A 15,322-nucleotide genomic window follows, 5' to 3' on the forward strand; every position below is an offset into this window, starting at 1 on the left:
GGTGGCGTTAACAATTCGGGTGGCCATTATTCACTTCAGGGTGCCTATTTGGCCTCTGTGGCCCATTTAACATTGTTTCCTATGGAAAAATTGGGTCAATTGAGGCATTGAACAGGAAAATTGGGTCAATTGAGACATTTAACATTGTTCCCTATGGGAAATCTCGGGCATCTCGTCTGTCGCATCGCACCTGATTTTTTAGTGCATTCAATGCCCGAGATGGCCGAGATGGGCGCCCTTCTAAGTAAAGAGTACCTGGATGTCTGACCACATGAATATAATTCTGACCACTGTTACACAATAAACCATCTTAGAGACTGTCCAATAGGGATCGAGATGCTCACCTCCAACTATGTCCCAGATCTTCACCACCCTGTCTGCACCCCCGGTCGCCAGCATCTTGGAGCTGGGGCTGAACTTGACAGCGTGGATCTCTGATTCGTGTATCTCCTGGCGAAACGGGAAATGGTTACGTTACAATGTGCCGCTCGTGTATCACCTGTGTAACGCGCTCATAAGTGCAGTATGGCCTCCTGTAACCAGCACAGACCAGGACCGCCGTGCACCCACCTCACTGTACAGGGGTCTCCGGGGCAGACAGCAGACCACACACACCCCGGGCCGGTGACCCCATTCCACCTCTGCGCAGCTTGTGGCTGGTTCTTTCCTGAAGCTGAAATGAAGAACGGAAACATTTCACCAAAAGTTACTGGAACCTTTGTACCGTCAGAGGGTCAATACACACACACACACAAACAAAAGGTTGACACAAACAAAAGGTTGACATGAGAAAAAAGTTGAAATATTTTTTTTGTGATTTTTTTCTTCAAAACCGACTTGTTTGTACTTTACCATCTCAGTGAGCATAGAGGAAGAAAGTAATACTATGCCGAGCGCAACAAACCATGCGAGGGATACGGTGTCCATGTTGTTCTATGTCGACTGAAAAGTCATGTCGCCATTTTCTACATGTTGACCTTCTGTCTGTTCACCAATAATGGTTGACCTATTAACCGTCACCATAATGAGCCACGCCCACTCCATCGAGACTGCAGTCCCCTAGTACTGTACTCATCAGTCGGACTCTTCACCCTTGGGTCCCAAACTGCAAGATCTACCCGGTGATGTCCCCTCCGGTGTCAGTCAGCCTCCGGGAGCGGTGTCTACATCGCTGTTTTATTTGTGTAGGTTCTCCTCTTGTGCCACAAACAAACCGCTCTGATCCGTCGAGGCCTGGACTCTACAAGACCTCTGTAGGCCTCCTCTGGTCATCTCGACGTTAGCAGCCAGGACGTGAGGTGTGGCCGCCATGGCTCGGACAAGTGTTTCCTGCACAGGTGTTAGATCAGACTGAAGAATTTAGAGGCCAAGTGAAAACCTTGAGGTCAGTGTCGGGTTCCTTAGACAATTCTAAAGCAAAGTGTGCAGCGTGGCAGAGGGCATTAACCTGCCGAGAGAGGCCACAACCGCCTCTCTGTAGGTGCTCGGACCAGGCGACCATTTGTCAGAGTCACTCCGATCCTTTTGCTGCCCATTATTTCTGCTCCCAACACACCAACTTCAAGACTTCCACATAACACGCATGCACGGTTGTTCTCAACGTGTGTTTCCCAATATCACATCACGCGAGCACTCGTACAGTGTACATCCATCATACATGACAGCCATTGGGAATTGCTGGATGTGAGAGGCGACACATGGCTGCACAAACAGTGACACTTCCCACATACACAATAAACACAAAGACAATGCCTACACACACAGATATGAACTTCCATACTCACTCAAAGAAACTTTTTATAGTGCCCATAAGTTTAGAGGAAACGATCATGGACTGGGACCTGAAACACAAAGCGGAACGCAGATGAGACGATGGCCATATGCGCATAAGACTTTCCCCATACTAGCAAGAGTGTTACAGCACAGTGTTGTGGAAAAACAGGATATATAACTTTTACCACTACGCATTAATTCTGGTTACAGCAGCAATGCTATGTACCAAGTTGTTTGCCTACTGCTAGCGTCGGGTGTCTCTTTGTGCCAAACACAACACGACGCCACTATGGCGCACCAGGAGACTGTGCAGATTACTACGGTATTTGGTACTTGTATACATACAAATGTGCCCTCCTACATCTTTGCCGTGGTCACGTTCTATTCGTGCCTATTTGTGAGCGCGGCAGCGGAAATAAAAATGCAACAACTGAAATCCGTATACACACTCAGAGACCGGTTGCACACAGAGATACAGGTGTCTTATATCACATTGCTCAGCGCAGTCTCTTGGCACATCCTAGCCAAATTGCATTGTGACTGGCAAGAATCTTACAGGACCTGGCGCAGAGAGTGGGACTGCTTGGACATGTACAAAGATTGGGACGTCCTCACCTGTTCTTCCGCCATTTCCTCCGTGTCTGCTGCTCCTCCTCCGAGCTGCTGGCGGAATGCTCACTGCTACCATCGTACGTGTCAGCGCGGACCTTGCAGCGTGGATCTCTACAACAGGAATCGATATAGGTTATGGTGGTGTGACTTCCTTTCAGTAAGCTGCGTACTATAGGCCAACTCCGGTTCACATCCACCCTGTGGTAGCTAGTAACAGTGAGTACCCAGATATTACACAGCCCCAGCAACTAAACAAGACACAACACGTTCCACCTATCATTGTTCAAGCCTTGAAAAAGCCTTGTGGCGAAACACGTGTTGGCGCAGGGCCTGCCAATGCTAATAGCTCTAAATAGAAATGTCTTGTAAATAGAAATTCACTAAATATGTGATGGGGATTATTTGGGAAATGATCTGCATCTTATTATTGGTCCAGGTAGAAATTTCCTTATTAAGATAAAGGAAATCAAATTAGGACCAGCAGTGTACTACCAGTCTAGGATCCTGAATATTTGGTCCAACTGATACCATCTCAACTGTACATATATTCTATGATCTTCCCCTTAATGAAAGGCACTCATTCAAGAACTGATCCACATGAGGCATATCCAAAACATTGCCCTATATACTATCTAAGATAGATTGCCAGGATAAATGAATTACTACTAGCCAGTTGGGTATAAAATATGTACTACCGTTCAATTAGGCTGTGTAATAAAATTATAATCCCACAAAGGTAAGACTCATAGTGGGTCATATTTTTAGCAGAGTTATTATAAAGAGAACTATATAGAGACATCATTTCAGTTTCTAATAAAACTCATGTGAAACACATGTAATGTAGCCCATACACTTGTGAGATATTGCATGCAGTCTTTCGATTTTGACCAAATATGTTTGATAAATCTAATGATTGTATGCACATTTTAGGGGCCATGCGACACAATGCACAGGCCCGCCGGTCAAATGTTGTGTCGATAGATAGTATGTGCTGCACATAATATCTATCGAATTGCAGGAGCGATGGCATTTGTTTTTTTACCACATGCCATCGCTCAAATGCAATCTGTGGGTGGGGGGGGGGGGGGGGTGGAGGGATCGCTTTTGATGGCGTCGGGTTTGGGGAGAGGGGGTTGGGGGTGACATCACTGACAGATACCGTGAATGATATCGGTCAGTGTGTATGCCCTATATCGTTCTCCCACAGAACCTAGTGGAAATAGATACCAGTTACTGGTTTCACGACTCCGCTGAGTAGGATTTGTTTTTGACATCGATCTTCGGGGTGATCTTATTGCGCATTTCCCATTACTCACCCATCAGCGCTAATGGTATTTCGCAATGCTTTTCTGACTACGCGAGTCCAGATCTCTTCTGTCCTCCTATGGAAACAGATTACACATAGATGAGACTCAGAAAGCGTAAAGGGATAATATCCATCACTGGCTGCCTCCCGCTAACTAGTCTCAGCGCAACCGGTCGTCTTATACAGGGAGCCATAAGCAGCGAGCGCAGATTAAGGACCTTATTCAGGTCCGTTTGGTCCGTAATATCCCAGACCCGTGGCGGCGGGTGGACGACCCCATGGGAGCGCCCAGCGTTTCATGGGTGTTCCCATGAAAATGAGGCAGTGACATCAGCTGTCATCCCGCTGCAGCCGCATCACCGGATGTGAGCTGCCCGCCCTACTCCCGTTCGGTGAGCGGGGAGCGTTTAGCTAGACGAGCAATACCCCAAAAAATGCCCAGTGATTCTTAGCTCCACCCACTGGCTGCTACCGTGCAGTGACGGGTCCATGGCGAGGAACCAGCTGACGCCAATCAGGTGGTGTGGCCGCAGCTTATGTACACCTATGCAGCAGAAGCGGGTCCAGGTGCCTAGTAGTGAAAGCAAGTTATCTGTGCAGTGGGTGGAGTTAGTAACATGCTGCTATTGGCCCAGGTCTAGCAAGATCAAACAAGCGGTGGCACCTCTGGTTCAGGCTGTTCTTCTGCTCGGCCTCTAGGGCTTTCTTCTTTGTCAAGCTCTCAATGTGTTCCCTTTGTTCCAGCTCTGCCTCATGCAGCTTTGTTTCCACTAGGAGGCGCTGAGACAGCAATCTGTCATATTCCTCCTTCACTTCAGTGTTGGTGCAGATCATCTGCAGCATATCGCTCTCCAGGCTCTGCTGCTCCAGGCGATACGCTTCCACCTGTCCTGACACGAGGGAGATACTGCAGAGAGAGAGAGAGAGAGAGAAAGAGAGATATTGAGAGAGAGAGAGAGAGAAAGAGAGATATTAACAGTTAGAAGGAGATCGGGAGGATCTAGGTACAAACAGGTCGGGGGGACGGGGGGCACAGCAGGCACAGAGGGAGGGGGAATAGCAGACAGTGGGAGAGAGAGGGAAAAGAGGGGGCACAGTGAGAGAGGAAGGGGGCACAGCAGGCAGAGAGTGAGGGAGGAGTAACAGTAGGAGAGAGGGAGAGGGCACAGTGGGCGCAGAGAGAGAGAGGGGGCACAGCAGGTGCAGAGAGAGATAGAGGGGACACAGCAGGCGCAGAGAGAGAGAGAGAGAGATAGAGGGGACACAGCAGGCGCAGAGAGAGAGGAGACACAGGAGGCGCAGAGAGAGAGATAGAGGGGGCACAGCAGGCGCAGAGAGAGAGAGAGATAGAGGGGACACAGTAGGCACAGAGAGAGAGAGAGAGATAGAGGGGGCACAGCAGGCACAGGGAGAGAGAGATAGAGGGGGCACAGCAGGCGCAGAGAGAGATAGAAGGGGCACAGCAGGCGCAGAGAGAGAGAAAGAAGGGCACAGCAGTCAGAGAGAGAGGGAGGAGTAACAGCAGGAGAGAGGGAGAGGGCACAGCGGGCGCAGAGAGAGGGGGCACAGTAGGCGCAGAGAGAGATAGAGGAGACAGCAGGCGCAGAGAGAGAGAGAGATAGAGGGGGCAGAGCAGGCAGAGAGAGAGGGAGGAGTAACAGCAGGAGAGAGGGAGGGGGCACAGCAGGCACAGAGAGAGAGATAGAGGGGGCACAGCAGGCGCAGAGAGAGAGAGAGGGGGCACAGCAGGCGCAAAGCGAGAGATAGAGGGGCACAGCAGGCGCAGAGAGATAGAGGGGGCACAGTAGGCGCAGAGAGAGAGAGAGAGAGAGGGGGCACAGCAGGCGCAGAGAGATAGAGGGGGCACAGCAGGCAGAGAGAGAGGGAGGAGTAACAGCAGGAGAGAGGGAGAGGGCACAGTGGGTGCAGAGAAAGAGATAGAGGGGGCACAGCAGGTGCAGAGAGAGAGATAGAGGGGGCAAAGCAGGCGCAGAGAGAGATAGAGGGGGCACAGCCATCGCAGAGAGAGAGGGGGCACAGTAGGCGCAGAGAAAGAGAGGAAGGAGGCACAGCAGGCAGAGAGAGGAGGAACAGTAGGAGAGGGGATGGGGTACAGCAGGCAAAGAGAGGGAGGGGGCATGGCAGGCACAGAGAGAGAGAGAAAGAGAGAGGAGGAACATCAGGAGAGAGGGAGGGGCACAGCAGGTACAGGGAGAGAGAGAGAAAGTGAGGAGGAACAGCAGCAGAGGAGGAACAGGGTACAGCAGGCACATAGAGAGGGAGGGGGAATGGAAGGTGCAAAGAGAGGGAGGGGGCACAGCAGACAGAGAGAGAGAAAGAAGGGGGGAGGAGGCACAGTGAGAGGGGAAGGGGGCAAAGCAGGCGCAGAGAGAGAGATAGAGGGGGCACAGCCGTCGCAGAGAGAGAGGGGGCACAGTAGGCGCAGAGAAAGAGAGGAAGGAGGCACAGCAGGCAGAGAGAGGAGGAACAGTAGGAGAGGGGATGGGGTACAGCAGGCAAAGAGAGGGAGGGGGCATGGCAGGCACAGAGAGAGAGAGAAAGAGAGAGGAGGAACATCAGGAGAGAGGGAGGGGCACAGCAGGTACAGGGAGAGAGAGAAAGAGAGGAGGAACAGCAGCAGAGGAGGAACAGGGTACAGCAGGCACATAGAGAGGGAGGTGGAATGGAAGGTGCAAAGAGAGGGAGGGGGCACAGCAGACAGAGAGAGAGAGAAAGAAGGGGGGAGGAGGCACAGTGAGAGGGGAGGAGGAACAGCAGGCTCAGATAGAGAGGGGAGGAGGAACAGCAGGCACACACTGGCACATATAGAGATAGAGAGAGGTCACATCAGACAGAGACAGGAGGGGGGCACAGACAAACATCAGGCACGCAGACAGAGGAGAGGAAGCCTCACTTGTCATACTGATCCTTGAGTTGTTCCTCTCTGTCCTGGATTCGTTTCCTCAGCTCATAGGCCTCAAGCGCCAGCTGTAATACATAAATACCCAGCAGCCTCGTCACTAGCCGCATGCTGCAACCCAGACACACACCAGTATAATAATGTCACTACACTCTGCTGTAATGTAACCATGTAGTGATTCTGCCCATCCATTCAGCGTGCACAGAGCCAGAGCTGAACCTGGCACACGGGAAGAACACGAGATCGGAAATGTACTGAACATTATTGTCCGTTCCCGGGAGGTGGCTCAGCCTCTCTTTCACATTTGGGAGCACTGATGCACACGGTACGCCCAGGAAGTCAGGTGTGCGCCTGGCAAACATGGCCGCGGTGTCCTATTCTCATAACTATATGCACAAGCAGCTTCTGCTGATTAAAATATATGTATGTACATTGTGTGTGTGTCTACAGCTGTATCTGCATACGAAAGGCTAGTCTAGTGTGTTTTTCAGAACTGAACTGTATTAGAATAAAGGCATGCCACATATTTTATTCAGCAGGGTATGCTTGTGCGTCTTACATGCATAGCGAATTACACATTTTAAAGGACAAAGTTGCACTACAGACGCATGGCACACCAAGAAAGGCTGTTTAATGGACAAGGAGGCTAGATGTATGTGGGCATTTCTGCATAGTGTGTAACATTGTGTTATACCTGCCGTTACATTTTCCCCTGGTGAAGTCTTGATTATGATAAGACACATAGGAATAAGGTGCAGGAGAGCTCACCAATAGGTGGCGCTAGAACCTACACCCTGTGGTACAGTGAAGCAGACATCTCCCTTATTTCAGGGCTGACTGCATATTATAATAGTGTGCAAGAACATTTTACATCATTATAGTATTTTTTTTTACAAATACATATTTAAAATAAAATACGTCCGGCCATTGGGTTTTGTTTGGGGGCTTATTGCTTTGGGCCAGGATTCATCCTCTATTCTACCATGTAAGAAGGCTTCTGGTCGGGGCCGGGGATGGTCGCACACATGTGAGCTCCCATCCACCGGAACTTACATCCCCGGCACCCTGAGGAAGGGCGCCCTATGGATGGAGGAGGATGGAGGGGGAGAAGGAACAGGGAGGACCTGGAGGCACAGGCACTGGCAGCACGGTGAACACCCATCCCCCCCGCCAGCCGGGCGCACTGCCACAGCCCCGGCATGATGACCACCTCCGTGCAGGAGGTGCACGGAGGAGTTGGAAGATGGCGCGGCACTGGACCCGGCTGCCGGCGCGACACCAGCGGCGCACAGCTCGGCCCCTGGGGACGACACCAGAGGCTCAGGATCCGGCCGCAGGCTCGGTCCCTGGTATGACCTTCAGAGGCGGCGGCAACCCCCATCGGCACCCGGAGGCTGCACCCGGCCGCGACAGAGGAAGAAATCAGGCCCACAGGCCCCAGCCGCTGTCACCCTGCATCAGCAGATGCGGGAGCCCTCTATTCTGTGGTGGAGCCCCCCCATCCCCCAGGGAGGAGGTATGATTAGACTATCGGGGGCAGCGGAGAGGAACTCAGCTAAGGGAGGGCCCAACTCCAGCCCCAGGCCTCACTGACTCTCAACTCCCCCCCCCCCTCCCCACCCGCCACCACCAACGCCCATACTGGCTCTCCACGCTGGTTCTCCTACAGGAAGTTGGAACCACAAATGGCTGCCTAGGATCTGTGCAGTCAGCCATATGTAACCTTGTGTCCCCTGTGTGATAACTGTACTGTCTCTGCTGTAACTGTGCTGTCTTTGCCCATATGGTTACCTACCTGGCTGCTGCAATGACCAGTGGTGCCGCTGATGGCTGCCTAGGCGCTGTGCAGCTCGGAGGGTATGTGTTCCCTGTGTGATAACTGTGCTGTCCCTGCTTATACGGTTACCTACTGGGCTGCTGCAATGACCAGTGGTGCCGCTGATGGCTGCCTAGGCGCTGTGCAGCTCAGCAGGTATGTGTTCCCTGTGTGATAACTGTACTGTCCCTGCTTATATTGTTACCTACCTGGCTGCTGCAATGACCAGTGGCACCGCTGATGGCTGCCTAGGTGCTGTGCAGCTCGGCGGGTATGTGTTCCCTGTGTGATAACTATACTGTCCCTGCTTATATTGTTACTTACCTGGCTGCTGCAATGACCAGTGGTGCCGCTGATGGCGGCACCTCTGGCACCAATCTGTCAATCCTTACAATAATTACTAACTCTAGCGCTGCTACAGAACTTTGTTCTGAACCATTTTTCTTCTTTTCTAGTTTATCGGGTACAACTAACCCGCTTTAGCAGCTGCTACTTTAACCCCTTCCCGACACATGACGTATATATACGTCATGAGTCGGTTGCGGGGGAATCAAGCCAGCTCACGGAGTGAGCTGGCTTGAAAGAGAGCAGGTAATGGCTGTATATTACAGCCAGGTACCTGCTCTCACGGCCACGAGCGGCGAGTTCGCCGATCGTGGCCGTTTAACCCTTTAAGCACCGCGGGCAAAGCGCCCGCAGTGCTTAAATAGCTGATCGGGGGGGGGCGCCCCCCTCCGGCGCCGATCGGGGCCCCCCGCGGCGAGATCGGAGGGTGCCGATCGGTTGCCATGGCAGCCAGGGGTCTAATGTAGACCCCTGTGCTGGCCATGTCAGCATACCTATTACATCCTGCCTGAGGCAGGATGTAATAGGAAGTGCTGAAAATCACTATGTTCAGCCATAGAGCTCTATGGCTGAACCTAGTACAGGCGATCGCGCCCCCTAGTGGTCAAGTACACTAGGGGGCCTTGTAGTAAAAGTAAAAAAAAAAAAAAAGTAAAAAAAAAAAAAAAAAAAAAAAATATTAAAAGTTCAAATCACCCCCCTTTCCCCATTTCACAAATAAAAAAAAAAAAATACACATATTTGGTATCGCCGCGTTCCTAAAAGTCCGTTCTATTAAAATATAACATTAGTTATCCCGCACGGTTAAAGGCGTAAACGGAAAATAATTCCCAACGCCAAAACTACGTTTTTTGGTCGCATCGCCTACCCAAAAAAATGTAACTAAAAGAGATCAGAAAGTCGCACATATCCCATAATGGTATTAATTAAAAAGTACACTTCAGCCCGCAAAAAATGAGCCCTCACCCAGGTCCGTAGGTGGAAAAATAAAAAAGTTATAAGCCGCAGAACATGGCGACGCGACGCAAATTAGAAAAACCGTAAAATTTTCTATTTTTTTTTTGTGCTAAAACGTAACGAAAACTATATAAGTTTGGTATCACCAGAATCGTAACGATAAAGATAACCCATCATTTTAAACGAACTATGAACTCCAAAAAAAACGTAACCAGCGCAAAATTGTGGAATGGCGTTTTTAGTTTTTTTTACCCCACATTGAATTATTTCCTGATTCCCCAGAATATTATACGGTATAGTAAATGGTACCATTAAAAAGTACAACTTGTCCCGCAAAAAAAAAGCCTTCATGTGTCTATATAGCCGGAAAATTAAAAAAGTTACGCTTATTTGAACGCAAGGAGGGAAAAAAAAAAAAAATTAACAAAAAAGGCCTCGTCGGGAAGGGGTTAACACTACTCATACCTTGCACCCCTTGGTGAACACCCCCACACGGTGCTCACCAAACCCCTTGTTTTTATATTGTTACCTACCTGGCTGCTGCAATGACCAGTGGTGCCGCTGATGGCTGCCTAGGCGCTGTGCAGCTCGGCGGGTATGTGTTCCCATGTAATGTCTCAATGTAATATATGTAATCCCCCCCCCCCACCCCCCCCACCTCCCTCTCCCATGCTTGATGCTGCACTGTAAATCCACAAAAAATTCCTAGTGTGCGCAAGCATACATGGCCAATAAAGTTGATTCTATTCTATTCTATGAGAAGACCATTATGTTGAACTGGCCTTGTGGGGAATACGCCAATGCTCCGAGCAGGTCGCACACTCCGCACACTGACATGTACCGCACCGCACTTACCAGGACCCGGCCCGTTGCTGCAGGCGGGATCAGAAAGCTACCGCCGGTCATGATGGGATCACCTTATAACCATTAGTATTATACATACAGAATGCCATCAAGGCCGCGCTACCTCTCCATTGCTGTTTCGTATGTCTTCAATTTCTTTTTGAAGTTTGGGAAGATCTTGTGGTCCGGGGCTGTGTGACACACCGGGCGGAACCCTGCAACACACACAGGACAACTTCAGGATAGTGTGTCTCTCACACACACACACACACACACACACACACAGGACAATTGCAGGATAGTGTGTCTTCTTATACCCAGGTGTACTGATCTGAGAGGTAACCCACATTACATCCCACACATAACGGTCTCAGACATATTCTTCCCAGCATGCCCTGCCTCACACACACACAATAATAGGGGGCGTGGGGTTGCGGGAATGGGCTACTAACCACTTAGCGTTCCGCTCAGTGACTGCGGGAGGTGCGCAGTAATGATGCCCTCATTACCTAACACAGCAATGTTCCTCAAACACTCATAAGGAGGAGCTTAAGGGCCCCACGCACTGGTGTGATTTGGGCTTTATTTACACAAATTCGACCCATCGGGGCGATTAATTATGTTAAAAGTCAAATTGGATCTCATTTACGTATGATCCCGATCCCGTGCACGGAAACATGTGTCGTAACTCGGATTCAGAGATTGTTACCTTGGCAATAAGGATTTATTGTACCCAGAGCAGTGAATGGGATCACATGCAATCCAGACGGCAGGGAACTGCCATCTCCCCCATTAGCAGTGCTCCTCACAGTGTAATAGCTTACTGACATCTGTGCATGTTATCTCACCATTAGCAGTGCTCCTCACAGTGTAATAGCTTACTGACATCTGTGCATGTTATCTCACCATTAGCAGTGCTCCTCACAGTGTAATAGCTTACTGACATCTGTGTATGTTATCTCACCATTAGCAGTGTTCCTCACAGTGTAATAGCTTACTGACATCTGTGTATGTTATCTCCCTCATTAGCAGTGCTCCTCACAGTGTAATAGCTTACTGACATCTGTGCATGTTATCTCACCATTAGCAGTGCTCCTCACAGTGTAATAGCTTACTGACATCTGTGCATGTTATCTCCCCCATGAGCAGTGCTCCTCACAGTGTAATAGCTTACTGACATCTGTGCATGTTATCTCACCATTAGCAGCGCTCCTCACAGTGTAATAGCTTACTGACATCTGTGCATGTTATCTCACCATTAGCAGTGCTCCTCACAGTGTAATAGCTTACTGACATCTGTGTATGTTATCTCACCATTAGCAGTGTTCCTCACAGTGTAATAGCTTACTGACATCTGTGCATGTTATCTCACCATTAGCAGTGCTCCTCACAGTGTAATAGCTTACTGACATCTGTGCATGTTATCTCACCATTAGCAGTGCTCCTCACAGTGTAATAGCTTACTGACATCTGTGCATGTTATCTCACCATTAGCAGTGCTCCTCACAGTGTAATAGCTTACTGACATCTGTGCATGTTATCTCCCCCATGAGCAGTGCTCCTCACAGTGTAATAGCTTACTGACATCTGTGCATGTTATCTCACCATTAGCAGTGCTCCTCACAGTGTAATAGCTTACTGACATCTGTGTATGTTATCTCACCATTAGCAGTGCTCCTCACAGTGTAATAGCTTACTGACATCTGTGCATGTTATCTCACCATTAGCAGTGCTCCTCACAGTGTAATAGCTTACTGACATCTGTGCATGTTATCTCACCATTAGCAGTGCTCCTCACAGTGTAAGAGCTTACTGACATCTGTGCATGTTATCTCACCATTAGCAGTGCTCCTCACAGTGTAAGTGCTTAGTGGCGTCTGCCATCTCCCCCATTAGCAGTGCTCCTCACAGTGACATCTGTGTATGTCATCTCCCCATTAGCAGTGTTACAGTATGTAACTTTAAAAACTAGTGAATAAGTATTTTAAAAAATATCAATTTCTCACTGTAGATTCTCTTGAAAAAGAAAATATTTTATGAATGCCTCATAGAAAATCCCTAATCTAGGTGACCACGCATTTCACTCTATACCTACCAGCAAGATAACACAATGCGGTATGTACAGCAGACAACGCGTTCTACAACCAGGGGTACATAACCAGAACCTGGAACATACACCATTTGCAATGTGCAGGCAAGAGGATGACGATAACCACTAGGTACCTGGGGGTGTCCCTCACTGGGTGTGGAACGCATTGTGCTACACACCCCTATAGGTCTCTGTACCTACCTTGCATGGTGGTTGTTCGGAGAGGACAGTGGGTCAGTTTGGATCTTCTCAGTCAGGTCCTTCAGGAATGTGGATCTTTCCAATAGCTTATTGTCTGGAAAACACAACACAACAGGCCTCAGAGAGAATGACATGTGTGCGGCGTGTGATGACATCACCACATAGAAGGTAAAGGTGAGATCTTTACGGTGCTGGGTCCTGGTTTTCTAAAGAAACGCCGGTTCTGCAGATGGTTTTACACCATCTATCCGATCCCCCCCAAAAAATGACAGCGTGCCGCAGTTCCTCCCTCCCTTACATGGCACACAGACCATGTGACTGTACTGCATCCTACTGCACACAGCTGCTGATGCCACCAAGTGTTACCATAATACCGGCCATGGGTACTGAACACTAACTTTTGGTGCCACTCAGTAAAACTACAGAACACTGATATTTTCCTGTATTGCCATCTGACAGATGTACCCATGGTCACTTTACCCACGCGTTTCGGCGATTAAACATATTTTGCCTTAATGAATATTTGCACATAAAATACCCACTAGTCCCCCACAGACACCCAATGCCAAGTTTCCTGACAATTCGGGGCCAGTTTGGGGTTTCAGGTCATAGAACAAAGTGGTACCAGATTTGGTCAAAATTGCTACCAGATAGTCCGCCATGTCTGGTTTGTTTTGACCATTTATGTGCTGGATTTAGTTCCATACAGGGAGGGGAGGCCTCTGTTGTAGTGTAGGCCTCTGTCCCTCATGTTATCTTGTAGAGGCCTATAGTAGGGACTGATCACATTTACACCTACAGAACCTGGAACAACTGCACTTACACCACACACCAGAGAGGCAGGGCAGCTGCTCCCCCCCAGAACAGTGAGACAGAAAGTGCTGCGCAGCTGTAAGTAGATAGAACTCATGGATAAGGGTGCAGGGTGGTAAGGGCTACAATAAAAAATCCAATCAGATGTTTATTTTCTATGTGCTGTCAATCCTCTTTACTCCTGATGCAGAGAACAAAAGCCTGAACACACAGCAGATATACAACAGTGTTCATTCTAGCACCCGCTATCTTTGAAAACCCATGCAATTCCTCTTCCCTGCCTGGGGTGTCTCTGTCTGCTGTGGTGCTTCTGGCACAGGTCTGGTTTGCATTTCAGTGCTGATATACAGACCACACTGTGCTAGAAGCACTACAGCTGACAGCGACACCCCAGGCAGGGAAGAGGTACTGCGTGGGTTTTCAAAAATAGCGGGTGCTAGAATGAACACTACAACATATAGTACCAGATGGACCACACTTGCTTTACAGACCTAATATTGTAATGTAGCAGACTATTTGGCTGATTAGGTTTACTATAGGAATCCAGCTATCAGTCTTTACTAGTCATATGATTCGCAGCACAAGGAGGCCTGGAAGAAGATCAGCCTGTTATTGAATTGCACATAATCCAATTTCCTAATATGAGTGAAATGCTGCAAAACCAATCAGAATACCGGGAGTCCAGATTCCTGCGCAGGCACCAAATGCCCAGCAATGTAGCGGCAGCAGACCGCAGTACAGGAACGGCCAGCAGGTGGTGCTAGTACTAAGTATATGAGGCCCCACCTTGTATTGCAGATTACCGGGATACTCTGATTTGTAGCTAAAGGAAATATTCAATGTTGGCAAATGAATAGAATGATATAGACCTAGAACAGGAAACCTGGAAAGCGTAAGCAACAACCAGCTGCAAATGGCTCCAGCATAAGATCCACCAAATGTATAACCTGGCTGGGTCCATGCTTTTCAACCATGTATTTATATAATCCGTTACATCTGACCTCTGCCTATTCTCTGCACCCAGCAGGCAGCTGTGCGGCGTACCACACTGTAACAAGGACTAAACAATGCCGATTATATAAAGACATGGGTGCAGTGCATAGCTGGAGGCCTGGTATGTACAGTATGCAATTGTTCTTATACAATGATTTCATTGTTGTAGCTTTGCTTCTTCTTATCTTGCTGCGCGGACTCTGTCACCCTCTGCTGGCGCTCGCCATGAATCACCAGTAGGTGATACAGAAGCTTCCTTGTCTGACAGCTACTGCCGACATAGGGAGATCTTACTGCTACATCCGCCATCACTGCCCTCTGCCAGCCACAGCGAGCTGTCACTCACACAGAGCGGCTGACAAAGGGAATTCATAGTTACACGTCTGTTATGTACCAACAGGTGACAAGGACAGTTCACGGTGACACGCATGTGTTGCGTATGTTCCGTTACCTCTGCTACGGGATTGGTTCATTAGGTCTGAAGTACTAGGGTCAACAGTATCTACATCACCCCAAAACGGTCGACATGATCAAGGCCGGCATTGAAAAAAGGTTGACATGAGTTGTTTTTTTTATATTCTGGGGTGTCAATTTTTAATCTTGTATCATATGGACCCTATAGATTGTATGCTTGCGAGCAGGGCCCTCCTACCT

The 15,322-nt window shown here is 49.1% G+C and overlaps 1 protein-coding gene across 1 annotated transcript in view; it reads right to left on the reverse strand.

Moving 5' to 3' along the window:
• The window catches only part of ATG16L2 (autophagy related 16 like 2), a 41,936-nt gene that overhangs the window by 15,331 nt on the left and 11,283 nt on the right, over positions 1-15,322 (reverse strand). Inside the window, exons 2-10 of the mRNA XM_083170533.1 lie at positions 12,863-12,956; positions 10,697-10,787; positions 6,606-6,679; positions 4,356-4,598; positions 3,702-3,767; positions 2,389-2,496; positions 1,785-1,841; positions 571-673; positions 345-450 (exon numbers count right to left, since the gene is read on the reverse strand). Of these exons, the coding sequence (XP_083026659.1) occupies positions 345-450; positions 571-673; positions 1,785-1,841; positions 2,389-2,496; positions 3,702-3,767; positions 4,356-4,598; positions 6,606-6,679; positions 10,697-10,787; positions 12,863-12,956 (942 nt within the window). The remainder of the gene's footprint in view (positions 1-344; positions 451-570; positions 674-1,784; positions 1,842-2,388; positions 2,497-3,701; positions 3,768-4,355; positions 4,599-6,605; positions 6,680-10,696; positions 10,788-12,862; positions 12,957-15,322) is intronic.

This window comes from Crinia signifera, chromosome 2, assembly GCF_055691185.1.
Source record: "Crinia signifera chromosome 2, ASM5569118v1, whole genome shotgun sequence".
In the NCBI taxonomy this organism is placed as follows: domain Eukaryota; kingdom Metazoa; phylum Chordata; class Amphibia; order Anura; family Myobatrachidae; genus Crinia; species Crinia signifera.